The 24,057-nt window shown below is 54.3% G+C and overlaps 1 protein-coding gene across 7 annotated transcripts; it reads right to left on the bottom strand.

The window, feature by feature from the left end:
* Positions 1-324: 324 nt before the first annotated feature.
* Positions 325-16,167, bottom strand: ABCD4 (ATP binding cassette subfamily D member 4). 7 transcript variants are annotated; one of them, XM_055807027.1, is made up of 19 exons: positions 16,072-16,167; positions 15,737-15,861; positions 15,497-15,624; positions 15,132-15,271; positions 11,881-11,997; positions 11,461-11,586; positions 10,577-10,627; positions 7,820-7,914; positions 6,765-6,886; positions 5,809-5,900; positions 5,542-5,631; positions 5,086-5,294; positions 4,688-4,779; positions 4,440-4,476; positions 3,195-3,244; positions 2,859-2,911; positions 2,425-2,501; positions 1,165-1,280; positions 325-998 (listed from the first exon to the last, which is right to left on the bottom strand). In XM_055807027.1, exons 1-19 carry the CDS (start codon positions 16,086-16,088, stop codon positions 903-905), a joined length of 1,833 nt encoding a protein of 610 aa, XP_055663002.1. In that variant the 5' UTR covers positions 16,089-16,167; the 3' UTR covers positions 325-902. The 7 variants fall into 7 exon arrangements, with proteins under 7 accessions (XP_055663002.1, XP_055662985.1, XP_055662995.1 ...); XM_055807010.1 differs by lacking the exon at positions 16,072-16,167 and adding an exon at positions 15,950-16,050; XM_055807020.1 differs by lacking the exon at positions 16,072-16,167 and adding an exon at positions 15,950-16,050 and having other exon boundaries at positions 5,086-5,291.
* Between the last annotated feature and the right edge of the window lie 7,890 nt (positions 16,168-24,057).

Genomic DNA, 24,057 nt, shown 5'->3' with positions numbered 1-24,057 from the left:
CTTCACATATTTATGGGAGGCAGGGGAGAGAACATGATGCATCATAGGCAGAACAGTAAGGGGAGGCAAGCTCTGTTTCCCCCTCTAAAAGCAGGGGGAAAAATCCCTCCTTGGCATTCCTTGTGCCTTGCAGTAGCTGTGAAGATAGCAGCAGGGCAGGATGCCTGGCCCTGGATAGGTGTATTACTCCTAGTCCTGCTCTGCTCTTCAACAATACTCTAGTCTAGGACCATTGCCAATATACAAGCATCTCCTCCAAAGCAAACCCCAGAAGAAAAAGATGCTGCTATCTGGTTAACAAATACAGACTTTTCTCCGTGAAAATCAATGGAAAACAGGCCCTGGATTTTACTACAAAAGTGTTCCCTTGACCAGTAACCTTGTGTCATAAGGACAGCAGAAACATGCCCCTTCTTTGTGTCAGCATTCTCTTTCCCTTACTGTGCATGGGGAACACAACCCTCAAAGAGCCACAGGTACGGAAGTCTGTTCTGCAGAGCTGTGTACCAAAGATACAGAGGTTCCCAGCAAGGCACAGAGGGCAGAACAGGAGGCTGCATCCTAGCCTCACACCACTGCATCCTGGACAAGTGGAGGTTCCTCTGGTCATTGCCTCTACCAGCCCCACAAGACAGCATCTTCTCTTTGGGCAGCCTAGCATCTCAGCTCTTCCCCCCATGAGAGGCAGAGAGGCTGGGAGAAGGGTGGCATAGATGCATCTGCTCCTAGCAGAACCCCACACCATGAGTTCAGACTTGACTCTTGTCCACCAGCAAAATCCAGAACCAGTCTTGTGCTGGGTAAATCCCTTGTCGACAGCTGCTGGCTCAGCAGCTCCATGCCTGCTGTTCAGAGCTCTCCCATGCATGTGCAGGTTCTGCTGGATGAGAGCATGGTTTTTTTCAGCATCTGTCCCCAGCTGGGAGCCGCTTCATCTTCTCACATCGAGTGAGCTCCCATCTTCCCTCCCCATGAAGTTTCAAAATCCAGGTGTGGAACTGCAATTCAATAACACAACAACTAAGGGATGTCTCTACAGGGGCATGCCCTCTCACAGTAAGGCTCTCCAGCCTCAGACACTCCCCTCTGCTTGCCAGGGACCCTCTCTACCTCCGCTGTCTTGCTATCAACAGGGAGGTGTGGAGCACTGTCTGCCCATCTCACCTTTTCCAGGCTGGGCCTGTGTCCCACACTGATCAGCGTCATGCCCAGCTGAAGGCACACATGGTACAGTTCATGCTCCACCTCTTCTGTCAGAGCGCTGGTGGCTTCATCTAGCACTGAGAGAAAAGTTGTAAGCCCCACAAGCCTTATGTCCCCTTAGGCAAAAGAGCAGCAACTGCCCAGAACATTTCGCATATTAACTGGAGCTCACTAGCAGCATCTGCAGAAGGGAAGTGAGAAGCCCAAGGACTCTGATTTTCTTCTGGCGCAGCTGGTGTCAGTCAACTTGGCAAGCTGCCCTTCCCCACATGCCCTCGAATCCACCCAAACAGCACCACTCACCTCATTCCCCTCCCTCAATAGCTGCCAGTCGCTGCCTCATGCCCACTGTTGTGAAAGCCAAGACAAACTTCTCAAGGCAGGCTGTGTGCCAGAGCATCAGGCTGAGCAGCAGCCTGTGCACCCCTCCAGCCCAGACCCCACCTGGAGCATCCAGGACAGACTGAAGCACCTTCCTGTCAGTTAAGGTTAAATACTGCCGATAAATTCAATTTGGTTTACATCATCTCTACAGCTTTTAGCTTTTAGCCCACAGGTTCCTTCTGCCCAGACAGCACCGAGCTGTGCTGCAGGCTTCAGGGGAAGAGAGGTACTTACACGTGATTACTTGCTACCAGCACTGGCTCTGTTCACCCACACCCACCCTGGCTCTCATGGTAAGTCCTCCAACAGTCACTAGCAGCCTAGGTGTGCAAAGGAATTAGCCTCATCTGCTAACGGGAGCTGCTTCTGTGATCTCTCAGGACCGTTTCTCCCACCGCTCCTTTCTTCTTTTGCTGTGTAACAACTAAATTTCCCACATTGCTTCTACAACTCTAGAGAGGCTTGTGAGCTTCTGATATGGCAGCTGATGCCATGCTCCCTAGCATGCACACTTCTTCATGTGGCAACTGGCGAGCATGCTGAGAGGGGGCTTCTTCAGATGCCATCTGACCTGGACCAAGACCATTAATCATTAGTTCCCTCAGAAGAGAATGTCTTATCCACAGCCTCTTCTTCTACCACCCTCCACACAGATAATGAAATTTCACCCCTGAATCCTCTGTGTGTTATGCTGCTGAAATAACAGCCCAGACAAAGCACGTTCCTAGCAAAGGAGGGATTTCACAAGCTGTCTCTGTACCAGCTTCTTTTTACACCAAAGTCTTTACACCAAAGGCCCTGCCTCTTCCCCTGCTCCTTGTTCAGTCGCTCACTCACCCGCATATTTTGGCTGGAGGTAGAAGAGCCGTGCAAACGAGAGCCTCTGCATCTCCCCTGGGGACAGGATGTCATACCTGCAGCAGGGTCAAGATTCACAATCCCCCTCAACAAAAAGAACTCATTTGCTGAAGAGCTTATGGCTGCTGATATCTGAGACCCCAGCAAGCAACTGTCCCTGTGTGTCCCCTGTGCCCCGCTCCACACTGGGACTGGCTCTGCACCCTTGTACACAGTCAGCTGCCTGAAGAGCAGCATGGCTGGTGATTGTTGATGCTTGGGGGATGAAGACCTTGACCCTGTATACTGCCTACCTCCCACAGGACATAGCTGAACATGCATGTTCCTAAGTCCAGCAGCAACATGCCTCTGCTTAGAAGTGTTCCACACCCAAAGGGATCACCCAAATTCATACGGACGCTGAGCTCCCTTACCAGTTCCAGTCCACCTGCTCATCCAGTCCTCCGGCCCTCGCCAGCAAATCAGTCTGCAGAGAGCACAGCAGACTTGTGAACACAGCCCCAACCCCGTCAGAGCATGGCCCGGAGCACAACCGCCCCCTTCATGCCACTCTTTCTTTTACCGCTTGAGCTGAAGTTGCTCTGCATCCCTCCTCCTCTGCCTGTCCCACAGACAGTCCTGTCCCAGCTGCAGACAACGTCCCCACGTGTGTCCAGCACATTGTCACACTGCGCTGCCACAAATCCTCATTCCTTCATCCCTCACTGGCACCACCAGGAAAGAAGGCAGCAGCACTACCAGGGACTCACCAGTCCAGCCAGCTCCAGGAATCGCACAATTCTCTCATCATCTGCAGACCCTAGGGGAGAAAGCAGTACAGCTTAGGCAGAGGCAACGTACGCTGAGGCCACAGCTGCAAGGAGGAGTCAGCGGGGCAGGAGGGAAGGACTGGAGATCTCCTGAGGTTCAGCGTAGCGGACTCAACCACTGGACTATACCAGGTCCTGAGCTTTGGCACAGAGAGCTCCCAAAGACTGACCTTCCCTAAAAATGTTAACCGTGCCGGTGAGCAGCATGCCAGGAGGTGGCTGGGCTCCACAGATACACCTGAGATTTGGCCCAGTCCAAGGTCACAGATGGACACAGCCAGAACACAAGGATTCAGGCTTCAGTTGGCAAGGCCCTGCCCACCAGCTGCTCTCTTACGGCTGGCTGACTGCCCGCTGTAGGCTGCAGGTGGTGGAGTCATGGGACCAGGGCTTGGGTAACAGCCAGCAAAAGGATCCTACATGGAAAGGGAAAAAACTCAGGAAGGACCAGCTGTGGAACAGAACATACACTTGAGCTGGTACAGCCAGCAGCTACGGAAGCTGAGCAGAAGGGCTGTGCATCTGTCATGGACCTCTCTGAAGCTGTGGAAGAGCCACAACAGTAGCTGACAGCTGCAGTTGCTCTCCGCAAGACTGTGACTGCCAAGTATTTGAAAGCGGCACGCAACACTGCTTCACTCAAGACAGAGACTTAAACCTGGACATCTGCAAACTGTAGCAGACCATGTGTGGTCTGGCTTGGGAAGAGGGCAGGGGGGGAGACAGGATCCATGTAGTCTGACCTCAACAGCATGCAAGGCCCTGGGACATCATTTGAAAATGAGGAACAGTGAAAGATGAAGGTAGATGGAAAATGAGATGGAGGCAAACATGGCTTGCCCAAAGGCAGGTTGTACCAGACAGATCAGATGTGTCCCAACAGCAAGGTGCCTCAACATGTATCGCATGTCTAGCACAACAGACAGAGCATGGCCAGCTTGTCCTCACTGCATCAAAAGAACATATTGTTATCAAGACAATATATTCCCTCCTGGAAGGGAGGGAACACAGAGCTGACCTTAACCTACACGAAGGTAAATCTTCCAGGGAAAAGCAGAGAGCAACAAAAGTGAAATGGATAAGCTCTCCTGGTGGGACATGGTAGAGAAGATAGATGCACTGGGCAAAGGACCAGGGAGCTGACACCACAGGGTTGGCTAACTGCTCTAATGGATTGCCACGTACCTGAAACTGGATAGATCTCCTTCAGGGGGTAGATCACCTGATTAACAGAGCAAAATAAGCTATGTCAGAGGGAGCCGGGCACGGTCCATCATGGACACAATGGTGATGGCATGAACTCAGGCATGAGGGAAGGAGCAGCCACCAGCATCCTCCTTCTTGCAGGGCTTTTTGCAGCACACAGGTTCATAGGGCACGGCCACAGCTGGGAGCAGAACTGGGGCCACAGTAGAGGCAGCCCCTGGGCCCACCTGTTCGCGCAGGCTTCCGTCAGTGAAGAAGGGCCGCTGCGGCAGGAACACAACTCCCCGTGGGCCAAAGCAGGTCAGCATCTTGATGCTCCCTGCAGAGAGACACACTCAGCCAAACCTGCAGCACCAGCCACCAACTCCCCACTGCCTCCTGTGCTGTCCTGCCCCATGAAGTACCCAACAAATCCCAGAAAAGGTATATTTGCAACAAAGCAATGAGAGCCAGAGCAGAGAATGCGATAGAGATGGGTGGCTCCAATGCATCAGTGACACATTCACCAACGCAAAGTGGCACTGGCCTCACAACCCCACACTGCCACCTTCCAAACTGAGGGCAGCCCTGGCTGAGAAAGAGAAGGCCACTCAAAAAGAAGAGTAAAGACAGCAGCAGTCCTTACCCCGTGTGCTCTCCCAGAGTCCCCCAAGGACCCTCAGGAGAGATGTCTTTCCTGTGCCAGTGTTCCCCACAATCATCATACTGTTTCCTTGTGAGATCCTGAGGCTCAAGTCCTTGATAAGCAGCTTGCCAGAGGATGGCACCGAAAGTGTCACTTGCTCCAGAAGGAACGCTGTGTCCCTTGGCACTGGGTCCTCCCCAGAACTGCTGCTGGGCCACCACCAAGACAAAGGAGGAGAGATCTTGGGTAAGCGATCACAGTGAGACTAGCAAAGATCAGGCGTTGTGACAGCAGCCCTGTCCCACACACCTCGGGAATGACAAATCACAGTGAGCCCTGCCTGCTCCAACCAGCTGCATGCAACAGGCCGTGACATGATGGGCCACCTCCATCCCATGCCACCCCACATTCTGGCACATAAGCTGTAAGCCAACCAGTTGCTGAGCGGAGACTCACCCATCCAAATCCCAGCTTGCTTTGGCTTCTGAGTAGTTATCATTTTTTTTTCTGCCAAGGCTCAGCAAGGTCTCCTGCAGTTCACCAATCCTGGGCAAACAAGAAGTTGCATGAATGCCAGGACAACTCCAGCAGCCTCCTCACAATACCCAAACTTGCCCGTGCTTGCTCACAAGCAACTGTTTCTTATTTATTTAGGACAGACCTGGGCAGAGTCTTGTCCCAGAGCTCCCTTTCCTGCAGAGACTTGCCTGCAAAGAAGCTTACCTGTGTGTGTAGCCAGCTACGTCGGTCACAGTGCTGGAGAGATCTATGAGCTGGCTGAAGCAGCTGATGAGGTAGATGGAAACAAAGGCATTCTGGGGAGAAATCACACGCCAGAGCAAGCGTCAGCACAAAGCTGGGGCACTGCCCCTTCCTCCATAGCTGCAAGGAGGCAGCCAAGGAGTCCAGACCTTTGGCTGTGTCAGCAGTTCCAGCAAGATGAAGGAGGGGTGGAGAAGTCACCCAGGGTGCTGGGAGCAAAGGAGAAGATGACCACATGCGGATGCAGCAGGGCTTCCCTGCTCAGTACAGCAGTTTTTGCCAGGTGGACACACATCTTCTGCCACCCAGGGATGGTGTTTGCAGAGTGCCTGCTGGCCTGCCCAGGGCTCAGCAGACTCACCCCACCTAAGTCACGCAGATCCATGCCACCGGCCCTGCCCCAGCACTGTACATGGTTCAGAGCAGGGTGTCTCAGCCCGCAGTGCCCACTTAGCTATTTTTAACTCTTCCTTCTCCATCACAAGATGGTTTTGGGTATCTGGGAACAAGTCAGGTTAGGAAGGCGAATGCAAGCCAGCTCAACCTCACAGGTGGCCAGGCTCACCACGGGCAGCAGCCCAGGGCACAACCCAGAGCCACAGCACTGCATGGACCCAATCCCCACCCAAACTGCTGAAAGCCAGAGGCTTTCTGAGGTCCCGTTGGTTTTTTTTTTAGACCGAGAGCTCTGAGCTGGGAAACACTTAGGTAGATGTTGACAGTTCTCACCCCAGGTTAATCATACACCAGCTGGCTCCAAGCTCCCATTTCTATGCCACCACAGGCAGGAACAGTCTAACCTCAAGGTCAGTTGCTGCAGGTTATCAAGCCCCAATGCCACCAGCCCCACACGAAACCTCCATCCTCAGCACCTGCTCACCCTCCACAACGGGGTCTGGGAAATCACCTTAGCTCACCTTGCTGACGAGGGCGCTGAGCTCTGTTGGACTCAGGTCACCGTAAACCCCGGAAAAGATGGGAATGGCGATGACCACATAGCTCAGGATGCTGCCCAAGTAGTCAAAGGTGTTGATCCCAACTGGGCAGAAGCATATTGAAAGAAGACAGTGAGTTTGGGTGGGAACGTCTGTCCCAGCCAGGCTGACATGCAGCCCATGAGCCTGGTCAGAGGAAGACCCACGGTCCTGCCTCAGCACTTCATGATACACCAGAGCAGTCTGCCAAGCAAAGAGCACTTTAAGACAGGCCCCTGAGCAGAGAAACAACATCCAGACACACAGCTCAGTAACTACCACGGGGCAAAACCCACTTTGCATGCTTGTTTCTATTCTTTAGAGGCCTGGCTGACTCACAAGAAATGGGAGGGAGGACAAAAAGGAAGCTCTGGGGCAAGATGGTTGGCTGTGAGGTCTGTCTTGGAGCACAGGACAGGCAGAAAAGACTTAAGACCCCAGACTCCCACAGACACACTTGCATTCAGGGCTCCCCTTACATTGCTCTGAAGCTCACTATGGTGTTGAGATGAGGAAGAGCTGTCTTGATACTGATCATTTAACGCCCATACCTGGACCCAGTGACAATGGGAGAAGGAAGATTTTCAGGGGAAAACTATGCTCAAGGGACAATCTCCATAGGAAAGAAGTTTCCACAGCTCCCAACCACCTATACAAAGTCTTCTGCCTCCCCAAAGCTCAAGCCCTTCCCTCTCTTCCTGGCCATTGAACACTTGCCCCACAAAAGGCACAGATTCCTACAGAATCCCCTTTTGGGGGCTTGCATTCTCCAGTTTAGCTGGGTCCTCCACAACTTTGCTTTTTATGAGGCTTTTTCACAAGAGGATTCCCATTTAGGGCTGCAGGAGGCACCCTCAGGGTGAACCCTTTCATGCACCAGCAAGACGCAGCAGAGGAAACCCCGGCATCGCTGCTCTAGCAATAGGGTTCCCCAGTCTGTGGGTCACAGCAACAGAGCTACCATACACCCCACTTCACCCCCCAAACTCCACACTCACTGTATAGCCACAGCTCCTTGCCTATCAGCTCCCTCTGCATCCGCAGCAAGCTCTGCAGCCTCCAGTTCGTGCGCATGTGCTCCACTCGCCCAGCCCTGTAAAATAAGATTGCAATATGCTGCAAACATCCCAGGAGCATGGCAATGAGGTCAAAGCATGGGCTTTACAACTGAGGTTTGGAAAGGGTCTGGCACCTTAGCCTCCAAGCAACAAGCTCTTTGTTGAGCAGGAACTGAACAGCCAAGAACTCCCACCTGAAGAGCTTCACCAAGAAACTCTGGCTGAAACAAACAGCCCTGCAAATCTCTCCCAGAACCCGTGGATGCTGCTGTTGCGTACAGGAGGAGGCGAGGCAGTTGGACACCGCCAACAAGGCCCCAGCCTGGAGCAATGCACACCCAAAGTCAAACACACTTTGCAACCAGAGCCTGGTTGGAAGAGAGGGACAGCACCACTGGACAGCTGGAGCCAGAAAGAAGGCAGAAGCAAGTCCAGGAGGTGACAGCAAGCCAACACCACCTGCACAGCCGGCAGCCCCAGTCCACCGCTTCCCATTCCCAACGCCGGTGGAACGTGGACAAACCCGGAGCAGTGCAGCACCCCATGTGGGTGACCTCAGCCCACACACACACACACTCCCCTTCTGCAGGCATCAGGGGGTCACCCGCCACCTGAATTAGCAGTGATGCTCCCACAGCCAGGCTGAGTCAGTAGCAAGAGGTCACATCTGGCTCTGAACCATCACCTTCAGCAAGCCCGGCAGCTCCTTCTGCTCCTTTGCAAGGGCTGGGCTGCCCTCAGGTGGCAAAACGCAGAGAGCTCCATGTCTCGCTGCAGACTCCCACCTGCCGCAGCAGCTATCGCCCCTGCCACCCAACAGACACGTGCCCAGCGCACACCCATGCTCCCACCACAGTCCATGTAACAGAGGAGTCCCTAGGCTCGAGCAGATAAGGCCAGGAGCTGCACAAAAAAAGCCCCCAAAATTAAGATTTTTAAAGTTCTTAGTTTTAAATTTTAAAGTTCTTAGAAAAAATACGTTTTCTTTCTCAAAAACACATCCACTTAGAATTCTACTTGGCATTACTGCCCTACAGCCCATCTCAAGTAACTACGGAGCGGCAATCTTTGCTGCTGAGTATTTGGAAAGGACAAAGCCCCGGACACAAGGAGTTAAAGGCAAGGAAGGCACTGTGAATGACAGCTATTATTTCCTTTTGCAGATGAGAGATTGCTGTATTGGTTTTAGTTTTCTCTCCCATTCAGTTCACTTTTAAAGCAAGTTTGCCAAAGGCTTAGCAACTAAAGAAGTAAAAAGGTGACGGTGCTCAGGTTTTGTTTCTTCCTTTACCAAAACAATGGTTAGGCAGGTGCAAGAGGATGAGATCTAACAGCTTCTACAAGTCTGGCAAAACCAGCCGCTCACCACATGCTCCTCCTCTTGCAGGACTCTAGGAATGCAACTTTTTTAAAAAAATCCTTTATTTTTAATTATTAATACCATGAGAATGCCTGGTTTTGTGCAATTTAATTAAATTCTAGTTCCCCACCAAGTAAAGCTTTTCTATTAATGAACTGTACTGAAGTGACACTCTGCTTTCTGGTATAATAATCCACTTTCCATTTTCTACTTGGCAATAGAATAGAAAACTTCAAAATTGCGAGGAAGAGTACCACAGCTTAAATAAGGGCATGTAGTTAAGAGTATCTTCTCCATTAAGAAAAATTATCATCAACCAGTAAGAATCAACCTGCCCACAAAGAAATAACTCAAACTTGCCAATGCAAATCCAGATTTATTTCAGTTATTTAAATCAGAGTTTCATGCTTGTCAAAATAAATCTTTATGAAATCAGCGATTTTGAATCAAACCACTTTGAGGACAGCACCATAACACTTGGAATGCTCGGTCGTTACAGCATGAAGGAGCCAAACATATCACAGGCAGGGAAAACCACAGACAGAACAGCTGCTGCTTGCATAAACTCCTGGAAACAGTGCGATTTCACAACATGCAGGGCAAAGGCAGACATGTGACAAGCAACGACCTCCTGCCACCAACCAGGCACCCCAACACAAGCTACAGTAAAATCATGGCCCTTTTTCTGGGCTCTAGCAGTTTTCACGAAACACCTTTAAGGGTTCAAGCAACAGCTCAACAGACTTCAGGGCATCACAGAGCAGGGAGGTGCTCCCAGCTGTGTACTCAGCTCTGGGGTACATGGCACTGAGCAAACTCAGAGAGCAGCACTAGAGGGTTGGGAGGGTCAGGGCACAGACCAACCTAGAGGAGCAAGCAGAGGTAACGAGGGCAAGCAACAGCTGGCATACCCAGAGAAGACACATAGGTCTGCAGCAGCAGGATGGGGCCAGAAGCAACCTGCAACAAGTCCCCAAGGGAACATCCTGACAAGATGCAACGAGACCCTGAGCAATCTTCCAGGTAAGGACCTGGTATAACATCAGCAATGGTCTCCAAGCCAGCACCAAATCTGTATCAAGCTTCTGGGGATGTTAGAAAGGAGGCAGAGAAAAAACAGTTGTCTCCAGCTGCTGTGGAGTATTTCTGCAGACAAGGTGCAGAATGCAAAGGAGAACAGAGTCTCAGGGCTGTACGATGCTGCAGCAGGATGGAGGGGACAGAAATCTCCAGCTGCAGTGACAGGACTTGGACTTCTCTGGGATACATGAATACAACAAGGATGACCTGAGCTGGGAGGATCCTTATGGGGACATAAAGAAGCGAACGCTACTAACCTGTAGAAAGCAGCTGGTTCCGCGTTGACACGAATCTGCATGTGCTTGAACCTGGACAACCCCAAAAAAACATTACGATTGTGCATAGTGAATTACATAGCCAATAGTCTTGCTAGAGGAAACTCACCTTGCATGTGAGGCATCTCTTGTCAGAAACACTCAATAGGCTCAAAAAGGCACCAGAGACCAAGGCTTAGCACAAGGTGACATTGTTCTACCCCAGCTCAGTGGTGCATTTGTTTGGTATGCTGCGCTCTGTGCGTATCTTCCCAGCCCCTGGGCCGCCTGTTTGCCAGCCCAGCATCTCTGCCACACAGAATCACAACCAACTACCCTGGTATGAGCTCCCTGTACCACACCAGCTCCTGTTGCTGTCCTTGGATGCCCTGAGCCTCAGGGAAAACTGCAAAGCCCCTGCCACACACCCAGCCAGCCCTGCAGGGGAAAGGGGAGGAGATGAGTTACAGAGCATATGGAAAGACTGTGCTGGTTTGGGCACTTCGGAAGGTGTGGGTGAAGCAGAAACCTGATTTCTGTCAGTAGATGCAGTTCACTGAACTTACATCTGCACCCAAGGAAGCTCCACGTGCAGTTTTCTCCAACATATCCAATGCCCTAGCAGAGGCATCAGCAATAGCAAAGACCAGGCAAGCAGCCTGGAGACTGAACCAAGGGCACTGCCTGCCATGACAGGGCAGTGAAAGGGGGGATGGAGGCTCAGCACACGGAATTTGGGGCAGGATTGCACAAGTAGATTTCTCTGAGTGTGGGCGATGTCACAGACAAGAGTAGTAACTGTGTACATAGCACTGAACGGGGACAAAAAAGCAGCTTTTGCAGAAGCTGCCAAGAGACAGTGAAAACACTGCTCTGCTGAGACTCACCTGAAATCCCCCTCCAGTTTTTCCTGCTGCACAAGTTTAGACACAATTGGGCTCATCAATACCTTGTTGACGATCGTCCCAATGATGAAATACCCAAAGATGCTCACCAGGCCTAGCCAGCCTGTGCTACAGAGGAGAAAGAGAGGTCAGCTAATAATCCAAGCAAAGGATGCCCTAGCACCCTCAGGCTCAAGCAGTCAAAGCCCTCAGCTGTCACCTCTCTTGGCTTTCACAGAAGTTTGGGGGCTAGCACTGCACACCCCAGCATCCCCAAAGAAGAATTCCCTTTGGAGTGCAGAGATCACTCACCCACATGTACAAGTGTCCCTCTGGGGAGTTGTAACATGGGTGCCAGGCTCCAAAAACAAAATAAAGAGCATAGGAAACAGGCATGAAAGCAGGGCCAGGATGGGTCCTTACCTGTGGAAACACTGGTATGTGTAGTAGGCCAGTGTGAAGGGTGAGATGATGAGCTTGCTGGCCATGGAGCTGAGCTGCCTGCAGAACCTCTCCACATCCTGGCTGATGCGCTGGTCCCTGCTCAACACAGAGCCATTGACACTGTTAAAGCCCAGGAGCAAGAATCAGTACTAACTCCCTAACAGGGCACAAGCCAGGCTGTTTCATTGCCTGAACTTAGGATAGGGTGCAGGTGAACAGCCCTACCTGGGAGGGATCTACAGCTGTGACTCCAGTTCCCCCACAGGAAACAATTTCCATGGCCCAGAAAGACCCAACCCAAAGGCCCTCTCGGCACCTACCCAGCTCCTGCTGTTACTTTCACCCTGTTTCTTGCCCCTTGTTCCACTTTCAACAACATTGTCCAACTCTGCTAAAGGTCTCTGCATCCTTGTCTTTTCCTCCTCTCCCGAACCCACCGCTGTACTACCAAGAACTACTGACTCCCCCCCAGACCTCCAGTACTGGTGCTGCATCACTACTAGGACTGGCTAGGGCACAGGCCAGGCCTTTGCCAGCTGTTGGATATTTGCAAATGCTTCCACCATATCCACCTTTCCGCAGTAGCTGGTCCCTTTGCTCTTTACGGAGTGCCCTCTGGTCCCTTTGCTGCAAGGAAGAAAGCGCTTCCACCCAGCCCCATCCCACAAGAGCAGGCAGCAGCACACCAGGGCTCCTCGCCCCATGGGTGACAGACCTTCAAGTCCCACCTGTCCTACTGCTGAGCAGGAGCTGCACTTGGGGTAACTAGAAAGGATTTTGGCGTATTTACTCCCTTAGCACCTCATTTGTCCAGAGCAGGTGGATGAGGGGTTCAGCCTGGTGAAGAGGAAAGGCCATGGCTGTGAAAGGCTGGACTCCTGCTTAGCTATCGGTGCAGATACAACCACAAGAACATTCAACTCTTTTGCAGTCCCGGAACAGCAATGGATTAATTTTGGGGCAGCTCTCACCCTGATTGACCTTACAGTCGTCATTTTTCCTCCTCAGACTGTAATTGTTCCCATAAAGTTATAATGTAAGTCAAGCTATAGACTCGTGGCAGGTTATTACTTTTTATGAGCTATTAAGCAACATGCAATGATAAGACATAAACAACTCAAATGCCCTGCTAGGAGCCGCAAGTGTTTGTATGCCACTCAGAACCCACTCTTCATTCCTTCTAGATGGATGACACCACGCATCTGACACTCGGTTTGGTTTGCATTGCATAATGGGAGGTCACTTGGTCACTCTAATTCATTCTCCAAGTAGCTGATGCAGGCAAAAAATTCTCATCAAGGAATTGCAAGATAAAGAGAACTTTTTGTAGTGGCACCAAAAAAGACACTAAAGAGTAAGACTGGATGTTTGAGCAGAAGCAGTGCAACGAAAAAATTCAGTAGTAATAAAAAAAGAGTCCACAGCAATCCCACACACTCGCTCTGCTAAGGTCAGGAGAGCTGGCTCTATTGCTGCAAAGCAGACCGACCCAGTTATCTCATGCATTTCACTGCACAATGTGAATACATTCCCTGGTTAAAAATAAACCTGAGCAGGATAGTCATGTGGTGAGGGGCCTCTGACCTCCCCTTCCTCCTTCCCCAAAGGAAAAAAAGATAGGCATGCAGCAGCTTCTGATCATGGCCAATATACCACACTGCCTGGGAAGCACTGCATTCCTTGGTGACAGGTATGGCTTTTGAACCTCTGCTTGCAACTCCAAACCACTGCAAGGCACCATCAAAAATGAACATTTAATGAGGGTAGGAGTAACCCCAGCAGTGCACCAGCATCATGAAGCTGTGATTTCATGTTTGGCAGCAGGGCTGTTTGACCCAAGCTAAGCCCTCTCTCTGTGCACCACTGGTTGCTCTTACTCAGGCTGTCTCCTAGCACTGGGTCAGCAGAAACAGCTAGGGAACGGGTCTGGCTGAAAAACGATACAGACAAGAAAACATCTAAGATACCCAGCACAATTTCACTGCGCAGCCACACAGACCACCGTGTTGTTCAAGAAAGGGGCAAGGGCAAGCAGCCAGGAGCACTGGGTAGCAGAAACACAAAGACTGCTTCAGTTCCTTGAGGTCACCACTATTAGCAACAGTTAGGAGTTCCTGCAAGACAGCCATTTCTCACAGGGACCCCAGGTCTGGTCTCCTTTGGTGCCATCAATGTGGGAGATGGCACCAGTGCAGTGACTAGACCAGAGGTGCCCCCTCCAGGGGAGGGGAGCTTGGGGACTCAAAACAACTGCATAAAGCCACACAATTTGGAAAAAGTCATCCCCTGATTTCTAGTTTTTCAGCAAGTATTTAATAGTAACTCCTTCAAATTCTGGAGGGGGAAAAAAGTGCCTCTACCTCTCACATGAAGTCTAATGTATGATCTTTAAGTCTTCAAAGTGCGAAACTACAACAGCAGCATCCTGTGTGCAAGGACAGGCTGGAAGGCCAGGGTCAGCACACAGCTGCGAGGAAGGGAGGTGTTCAACTTCTGCTTCACAGCCCAGGCAGATCAGCAGCTCTGCAGTAAGCAGGACAGTGCACGAAGCAAACTGGAAGGGGATCTCAGACTGGGCTGGGATAAGCACGGAGAGACTGAATGCTCTGCCTTCTCCCATATTTCAGGTCATCATTTCATGACATTTCCTTCCTAGAACCAGGAAAGGGGAAATGCAGCCCTCATACAGTACAAAACAAAGTCCTTCCTGGATGTGGCTCCCATGGGCTATCAAAACCACTAAAAACGCAACTAAACAAAACTGCGTTTGGCTGGAGACTCCGGTGGTTGAAGTTCAAACAGAACAACAGGGACTGTCCTAACGCACTGGCTGCGTGAAGGCAGGGAGAGGCAGTACTCTGACTCCCGCCAGGCCCTTTGCAACATCACACCGCGTGTCAAGGGTTACGTTTGCAGACAGCATGTTTTATAGCAGCACTATATCCCTGTTCTGCCGGGCCTCTGCTTTCCTCGCAACAGAAACATCCTACCCCTAAAACTATCACGACTGACCACCCTACCCCTAAAACTATCATGACTGACCAGCAGCGACAGGAGTTCCCAGAAGCAGGCACCATCTCCTCCCACCCAGGGCAGAAGAAGGTATTTGTGCCTAGATGGCAAAAGCTTCAGGGCTCAAGCCCCTACCCAGAGACACAGAGAAGTCAGGAAAAGGTGTGGAGCAGCCCAGAAGCCAAGCAAGAGCCTGAAAGAAGCTGCAGACAGCCTACGGATTATCGATGTCTTCACGCAGCACGTGCAGGCTGTAGTAGACCTGCCCTTGGAAGTAGCAGCTGTGGAGGTATTCGGTGAGGGATTTCCTCCAGTTCAGGTACATCATGTTGCAGATAAACTGGTCGAAGCTTTTCAGCTGGAACAAGGGCAAGGAGAGAGATGGGAGGAGATGAGCGAGAACAACAAGCATTTCCCAAAACAAAAGAAAAACCTAACCGTTTGCACCAGTGATGCATCCCAAGCATACCTACCTACCAGGGCATGAGTAGACCTAGATCCTTCACCGCCAGGATCATGCCGGGAGCCACGGGCAGCTTTTCCCCTCCCCTCCCAAGGCACTGGAGCCTCCGGCCTGCCTTACCGTGGAGTTCACTACGATCAGAGCCAGGGCAAGCGCAGTCAGCCATTTGAACCCGGAGAAGTCCTTGTTCCCCAGGACCTCATAGTACTGGCTGGGGATGACGCCGACCCGGTAAATGACCAGCTGCTCTGCAGGAGAGAGGCGGCACGGCGAGGGGATGAAGGGCAGCGGTGACAGAGGCAGGGGGGTGGGGGAGCAGAGGCAGGGTGCAGCCCCCCGCCCCCGCCGCAGCGCGCTCACCCAGCAAGGCGACCCCGAGCAGCGTCAGGAACATCAGGGCGCTCGGGGAAGGCCAGCCGGGGAACAGCACGGCCTGCAGCGCCACGAACCGCCGCACCAGCAGCCCGTCCAGCCGCGGCCCGGGCCTGCAACGGGGGGAGACGCGGGACCGCCGGTGAGCCCTCGGGGACGCGCTGTCCCGCCCCGCCCCCCCCCCGGCCGCCCCCTCCTCACCGGCCGCCGGCCCCGGCGCCCCTCATCCTGCCGCTGCCTCCCGCCATCACCGCGCGGCCACGGCCGCGCCCTCCCGGGGAAGGCCCCGCCCCCGCGGGCGCTACAACATGAATATTCATCACCTCTCCTCGGCCTGCATGAGCCCCGGCGCCGCCCGCCCGGGCAGGACCCGCCGCCGCGCTGCAGAGCGCTTCCGGGCGCGGCGTCACCGCACGGCTCCCGCCCGGCCGCCCCGCCTCTCCCGCCCGGCCGCCCCGCCTCTCCCGCCCCGCCGCCCCGCCTCTCCCGCCCCGCCTCTCCCGCCGGCGAGGAGCGGCAGCGCCCCCTGACGGGGCGCCGCGCTGCCCGCGGGGCACAGCGCCCCCTGGCGGCGTCGGGCGGGGAGGCGGGAAGCGCCCCGGGGCTGCGGACGGTGCTCGCGTCCCTCACGGCTTATACCGCCCGCCGCGCTCGGTGCCAGCCGGGGACGGGCCCAGAGGCCGTGGCTCGGCAGGGCCATGGCTGCCGGGCAGGCCGCGGGGCCGGGGAAGAGGGCCCTGCCGCTTCGCTGCCTGAGGGAGCGGGACAAGCAGGAGCTGCTCCCTCCGGGGACCCCAGAGGCTGAGGGACGGTCCCTCAGGGGACCTCAGGTCCCTCAGGGGAAGGAGCAGGGCTGATGCCTGTGCGTGGGCTACGTTGGGGTGGGCAGTTAAGTTTCGGGCTGGTTCGAAAGGATGCGCAGGTTGTGGTGGCCACTGCGGGGACCTCGGGGTACGGCAGCGATCCCCAGCGGGGGGACGGCAGCGGGTGTCCCCGCTCCCCGAGCACTGCAAAACCCCTGGCGGAGGGGCGGCACAGGCCTCAGGAAAGCAGCCACCGGCTGTGGCGGGGAATTGACCCTCTCTGACATCTCAGCGATCCCAGGTTTAATACAGAAACCAACTATTTTTTTCCTCCAGATTTGGGTAGTCACCCGAACTCTGGGTTATAAAATGTTTCTGGACGAGTCTGATGATAAGAGAGGAGGGATCCTACGTGCTGCAGCCCCTTCCCTTCCCTGTGAGGCATCTCTCACACCCACTGTCCTGTTAATGTGATTTCTTCTGCAGAGCCTTTGGGCTTCTGCACATGCCCCACGGGTCCCTCTTCCCATACACCAAGTAGCTTCATTCTCCTGCCAGTTCCCTGCCTCCCAACCCTTTTTCTCCTCCCTTGTCCTCATCTCCATCGTCTTTGCTCTGCTGCTACCTGCTCAGGGGTCTAGGCCCTTCAAAACACAAAATCAGAGTGTATGCGCTCAGGGATGAAAGAAGATGCACCGGTCTGTTTCGTCAGCAAATGGCCCTGCTCCCTGAGCAGTGTCCCTTTCCGCTTGCCCTCATCTCCCTTCTCTCCACTCTTTTACTGCTGGAATTCACAATGCTATCAGTCATACCTAAAGGTTAAGCTCCAGAGGGCAGAGAGCAGCACTCTGAAAACCTGACTTCAGCGATGACTAATTTTTATGTTAAAAGGATCTTTTTTTCTCTCAGCTGTTGCATCAGTCCTGGGTGATGGTTGCTCCTACGCAGTCACATCCTCTCACGGTGCAGTATTGCAGCTGTGACAATTGTGTGTGTCACCTTAACAGTACTTACCGGCACTGAACTGAGTCCTTTGCCCACCTTATGGCCAGGGGATATTCCTTTCCTCCCCTGCTGATGAAATGGCTTCCCAGCACAGAGGGAGCCAGGGGATCTGACACAGAGATGAGATGGCTTCGACTGTCTATCCCAAACCCTTCCTTCTACCTCCTCCTCCCTGCCCTTTGTCCTGTCCCTGTCACCCACAACCACCACCTGATAAAGCACATGCTGGCAGCTCCCATTAGTGAATCAGCTCCAGGATTTTTCATGGGACCTTACAGGTCTCTTCCAACTTGGGACACTCTATGATTCTATGGTTCGAAGGCAGCCAAGATCAAGAACAAAAGAGAAGTGCCTTCTCAGTGCCTCTCCATCCCCCCACCGAGGCTTTGCCCTAGACACTCAGAGCTGCTCTCGGCACAGAAACATTTACATCTTTTACAGCACTCCGGCTCTACTTCTCACGTTTCTCCCCCAGCAAACACCATGGCCATTTCAGAGCGTGCCTGGGGGCAGGGCTTGGGAAAGGACTGGGGAATCACAACTTGAGCGGGGTTTTATGGCTCTGTTTACACTGCAGGGCCATATCTCAGCTCCCTGACTAGCTACAGACCCAAGAGAAACCCCCTCTGCATTGCTTACCCATCACTGAACAGCCTGCCATGGATCCAGGGAAGGGACAGCCAGGCATGGCTTGCTAAGCCCTGGGCTCCGTGTGGCAGTGCAGGTTAACTCCTCGTGGCGTTTAACCCCAGCCCCATCTGCTCCTGCTTGCTAGGTGTGAAACATCCCATCCCCCCCCTCCCCTGCCTGCTGTCCAATGCATTTTCCCCCTGCCTGGGACTGATGGGGGAAGCCCCCGTCCAGATCCTCCCGCAGCCCTGGCCTCCCAACCCCTGCCTCCTGGCGGTCCCTGCTGCCCCTGTGCTGCCATTCCCCTGTGCCCCCCTCTCTGCCTGCTGGCCTGTAGCTGGGATGGAGGGAGCAGCCTGACAAACACATCTTTCAGTGCCTTTGAGGGGAGTAAGTGGCCCTGGGTGCTCTCTGAAACAAGCAGCAGCTGTCATGACCACCAAAAAACCCACAAAGCTGCAGCCTTGACTCTGCTGCTTGCTTTTCCTCACGTTTCCCATCCCGGTCTGTCTTAATGCTGCCAGCTTTCTGCAGTCTTGTGTAATGGAGCACTGCCAGAGGAGTATCGCCTTCCTGGGCTTTCCAAAACTGGATCCGCCACTTCCTGCCCGTGTTTCCAGTCTCCAGCCTCTTCATATGTGCCCGTCCTCCCTGGAGCTTGCAGCTTCTTCAGTTTGGCATCACCTGCAGGCTTCAGCCCCCTCTCTGACCATTAGTAAGGAAGGGGTAAGGGAGACTCCCATCCTGAGTTTCAGCTCTGTCCGTGTCAGGGTATGAACTTAAACAACTAATTTTCAGCTGGATCATCAACTTGAACTGACTGACAGAGTTCCCCACACCCCTGTGTCACCCCACAGCAGAGGGTGGGGACAGAGAACCGAGGGGTGGTGAACAGCAGGGGCCAGGCTCAGCATGGCTTAAACCTCTACAGAGCCACACCACCAGCCCCTGCTGTGATATCTTAATGATTCTGCCTTTTCCTCCTCCACGCTCTGTGCCTTAATTAGCCTTTCCCTGTCCTGTGAGCCAAACTGTTCTGCTTTCTTTTCAATCCCCCTTCCTTGTGCCTTGCCTCTAACAGTGTCTTTCTACTGTACATTTCAAAGGCTTTGCTTGCTGCGTCTCCCCCGTGCTGGCATCGGCTGGTAACACCCCAAAGCAGGCCAGGTCTGCCACAAACTCACAGCCATTGAAATGGCTTCGGGCTCTTTGGATCTGGGCAAGAAGCAGGCATGGGGGAGGAGGGGTGGAAGGATTTTCACCATTTCACCTCTGGGAAGAGTTATTAGTAACACAGGAAAAGCGAGGGGGAAAGCAGCCCCCTCTTCCACCCACCCTCCCCAGCAGAGAGCCTGCTGAGGGCAGAGTGCTTTTATGTGCAAGTGGGAGGGAAGGAGAGTGTTAGGGCTTCAGAGGGAAACGCTTTGATCTTGACTTTGAATCTCCTGCGGTTCCTGGCTTTCCCCCACCCCTCCCACCTATGGCCAGGACCCCAGGATGTGGCCAAGACTCCCGGTCCTCGCCCAGCACTGTGGTACTGCACTTGGTGCTTCATGTTTCATTCCCTCCCGTGTGCCCAGGAGCCTTGGGGAGCCTCGGGGAGCAGGAGCACAGTGCCAACACCAAGTTCAAACCTTCCCTCCCATCTCAGAGAGCGGGAAGGGAGAGGGAGCCCAGCTGGATGGAAGCCAGAGGGGAGAAGAGCCCTAAGCTGAGCAGAGGAGAATTGGAGATGGGACTTACTGTCAGGGCTCTGCTGCCCCAGGGCAGGGGGCAGGCAGACCTGGCTGTCCTGGGCGCTCCTGGTGCATTGAACTGTTCAGTCCTGAACATCACCCAGAAGGTGAACTGGGAGGCAGCCACCATTAGGAGAGGGACAGGGTACTCTGGGTGGCTCTCAGGGGACAGCACCGATGTCCTCTACTCCCACAGGGAGGGAGAGGAGAACAGCAATGGGGACCCTGAGTGTTCTCTACAGGATGGGGAGGAGGCGGCACTGAGGGGTGCTGGAGGAAGGGGAACGACCCCGAGCTCTGTGTGCCTGCGGAGGAAGAGGGAGACAGGGTGTGGGTGAGCCTTGTCCAGGATGGGACCTAGTGCCCAGGCCAGCTCCCCACTTCCCTTGGGAGACGAAATTCCTGGCTGGGCCTTGCCACCAAGCTGTCCTATAGTTCAGGCCACATTCTTCTGCCCTCTGTGCCATTCCTCTGTCCTCAGTCACACAGCTGAAGTCACCCCTGTTAACCGTTCTCACTCACTGAAGTTGATGCACTCAGTGTCTCTGCCTGCCCGTTCTCGATTCAGCACCACTAAACAGATTTTGCTCCTCATATTGTCTCCTGTAATTCAATCACTCCAGCTCCATTGCTCCTGGCTGAAAACTCCCTGTAGTTTGTCACTCTCCCTCTTAGTGTGATGTGAGCAGAACTGAACGAAACCGTCTGTCTGATGGTGCTCAGCACTGTCCTGGGCCATGCACAGACAGGAGGGTGCCCCACAGGACCTCTCCGCAGAGCCCCGCAGTCTGTCTAAGGAAGCCCTTGAAGGGCTCCAGCACAGGCGTGAGGCAGTGGGCTCAGAGGTGGTTTCAGGGCTGGGAATGAGAAGTACTAGACAATGTGAACCCCAAAACAGGACTTTTGCATTTTATTTGAACAAGTTACTACAGAAATTGGGGCAGACTCTGTGTCTTCCAGGTCCTTGTTGGGCATAGTCACACCAGAACCACTTGGCCTTCCTCCCCCCGAGACTGGTGGGCAGACTGCAGCTGCAGCAACCCTATTTCTGTTGCTAACTCAGACTGCAAGCTCTGCTCGTTGCTGTTCCCTTGTGCAGCAATGCCAGGCACAGGGGAGAAACCTAGCCAAGACAGCAGACACTTAGGACCCTCCTGGAAGCCCCCATGCTCTCAGTTCTCCCACCCCCTCAGCAGTCCAAGTTCCCCTGACTCCCCAGAGGGATGACAGCACTTGGATTCAGACTCTGCAGTGCTCTGGAGGAAGAAAGATGGGAAAAACAAAAGCCAGGGCACCAGCAATGTCTTTAAGGGGGTGGACATGTCAATTTAGCCCATTTATAGATCATAGATGGATCATAGGATGGTTTGGGTCAACCTGTTCCAATTCCAGACGTGGTTTTGGCAACCAGTCCACAGTCTGACCTGCCCCAAATGGCATTTGGCTATCCGAGGTGTTTCAGCCATATCCCATCCTATCTGAATGATCTCCCCTGGTCCAGCCATGGACAGTGCTGCTGTGGGTAGGGTGCTCTGACTCCCTCCGCTCCTGGAGGTCCCCCAGGTGGCAGTGGAGGTGGGACTGGGGAGCTTTCCTGCTGGGAGGGATAGCTGAGTGTTTGAATATTGCCCCCAGATGCGGCACTGTTGGGATTTTCACATTCCAGTGACTGAGCCAGAGGAACAAGAACCCAGCACCAAGTCCCTGGGACACCCTTCCTTACTGGAAATTTATCTATTGAACGTGGAGGTTGCTCTTGACCTGGGAGAAGACTCCATGCCCAAACCTGAAGCAGTAAAACCTGCCTTCCAGCGCAGCTGGACGTCTGCACCTTTTCTCTGGGCCTTGTCCAAGAGAGGATGGGCTGCAGCAGGCAGGTTAAAGCACAAGAGGCAGAAAAGCTTCTGGCAGCCAGACCTAAACTACAAAGGTCTCCATGGCTTACTGTCATGCTGTAGCATCCTGCACCAAATCAGGCAGGACTTCAGTCCCCCACCAAACTCCTCCAAGGAACAGAAAAATGTTAACTACTTGTTTATATGCTGGAAGCTGGTGTGTGCAGTCATCTGCATAACAGAACTGCCCAGGCTGTCTCTTTGTGTGTTTTCCAGCTCCTATGTTAATCACTGACCCTGCTGACTCCGGCATTTACCAGTGTCTCGCTGCCCTGTGAGCACCGCTTTGCATTTGCAACCAAAGAAGTTAAAAGGATGAAGGATGGGAAGGGGAGCTCAGCAGCTGTGGATATGAACACCGGCCTGCTGGGGAAAAGATCCAGGATTGGCCAGGCTGATAGTGAGAGTGGAGCTGGCTTTGGAGATATGAAGATGGCCTGAGGGAGCGAAAAATTAACTAGGAGACGGTTTAGGTCTCTCTTCCTTGCACTATAGCTTTTCTGTGTCCGATGAGAGTGACCCCTGTGAGCACTGAAGGCCACGGTTCAGTATCAGCTTGGGTGGTGGCTGTTAGTTGAGGCTGGGCTGACTCAGAAGCAGCCAGTCCACAGCTTCCAGGGAGCCCATTCCTCCTGTCAAACCCTCCTCGCCAGGCCTCCTCCTGCGCTCCTGGGCTCAGATGTAAGACAAGAGAAGTGGGAAAGAATGCTCTGGGGTATGTGCTTCTGGGGGAGGTAGGACGCAGGGCAGCGAAGGTGTGCCTGGATGTGTGCTGCGATGCTTGCTCCCAGACTGGCGTGGAAGGGAGGGCGGCAGGAGAGGGAGCTGGGCACATGTCCCCTGTTTGAAAGGTCGGTGTTTAACTTTCTTCCTGAATCACACAAGAATCCCATACGTGGTGGCTCCATGAGCGCCCCTGCCCTCGCGTTGCCAAGGGAATAATTGCTACAGTGAGGTTCTCCACGGGTGGTGGCAAGCAGGCAAGCAAGCCCTTGTTGCCTCTGACATTGGGAGTTACTTTGTGCGCCTCACTGGGTGGGGGGGTTGCGGCAGGTCTCAGGCTGGTCCCCAGGGGTAGGCTGGTTAGGTGAAACCAGATACTGCCTGCAACCAGAGCTACACAACACGGGGAACGTGAAGCATCGAGACCAGGTGGTGAAGAGCCTGACTCTTCCATGTTGACCAAGCTGTCGTTAAAGTACATCTGGCCCTCACACCCAAGAGCAGATGGGGATCTGTTGTGGGGTGATGTAGGTTGGGACGAGGCAGGTCCTTGGAGGAAGGTCTAGGGGTTTTGGGCTTGTGAAGAGGACATGGGGTGGAGCTGGCATGGGCGGCTTAGCGATGCTGGAGCGAAGCGAGCTGCCTAGCGCGCAGGCTGTTTGCACAGCCTCACGTGATGCCCAAGGGATGGGATGAATCCATTGTGCTAGCCGGAGTTAAGGAGGGGGACCTCGGCCCCGAGATTAGGCTGGGGAGGCAGAGGGGCAGAGACAACGGGGAGGAAGGCTGCTCCATGGAGGGCCCAGGCATGGGCAGGCGAACGCAAGCCTGCCCAGAGCCGAGGGCAGGGAGAAGGCTGCCATCAGTTGGGTGCCTCCTGCAGGCAAACGAGAAGGTTTTGAAGGGCAGCGCAGCTGAGCTTCATCAGCCCTAAAAGCCCGGGGGGCCTGCCAGCCTGGCCCTGCCAGGGAAGGATGGGCACCGCTTAGGGAGGGGAGAGGGCAGGGAAGCTATCTCCTGGAGGAAGGAGTGTGGCCTCGGCACAGCGAAGCTGGGAAGGGGGGCAGACACCCACCCGTGGGCTGCAGTGACACCCACTCGCGACCCGCCTGCTCCCCGAGGGACACGAGGGATGCCCCACGCCGGCACGCAGCTCCCACCCGCCGCCTCAGCAAGTCCGTTGCCTGCTGTGGGGCCGCAAGCCCGGGCGGGGTGTGGGGCAGGAGGATGCTGTGGGGCGGCGGGGGAGCACCGGGGCAGGGCGGCGGGCCCTTTAAGCGCGGCGGCGGCGGGACAATGGCCATTATCACTTTAGCTTTGGAAGTGACCCCCGGCCCGCTCCGCTTTCATCTGGGCCGGGGCCGCGGGGATGGCTCGCTTCCTGGCGGGGGAGGGGAGGGAGGGGGCAGGCGGGGAGGGGCGGCCCGGCCCGGCCCGGCTCGGCCCGGCGCCGCACGCGGCCGCCCGCTCCCGAGGGTCACTGCGGGGCTGGCACCGGGGCGGCGGCAGCGGCGGGT

The sequence above is a fragment of the Falco peregrinus genome, chromosome 1 (assembly GCF_023634155.1).
Source record: "Falco peregrinus isolate bFalPer1 chromosome 1, bFalPer1.pri, whole genome shotgun sequence".
NCBI lineage: Eukaryota > Metazoa > Chordata > Aves > Falconiformes > Falconidae > Falco > Falco peregrinus.
Note: the sequence above shows the minus strand (reverse complement) of the source record. Positions and strands in the feature narration are given on the sequence as shown.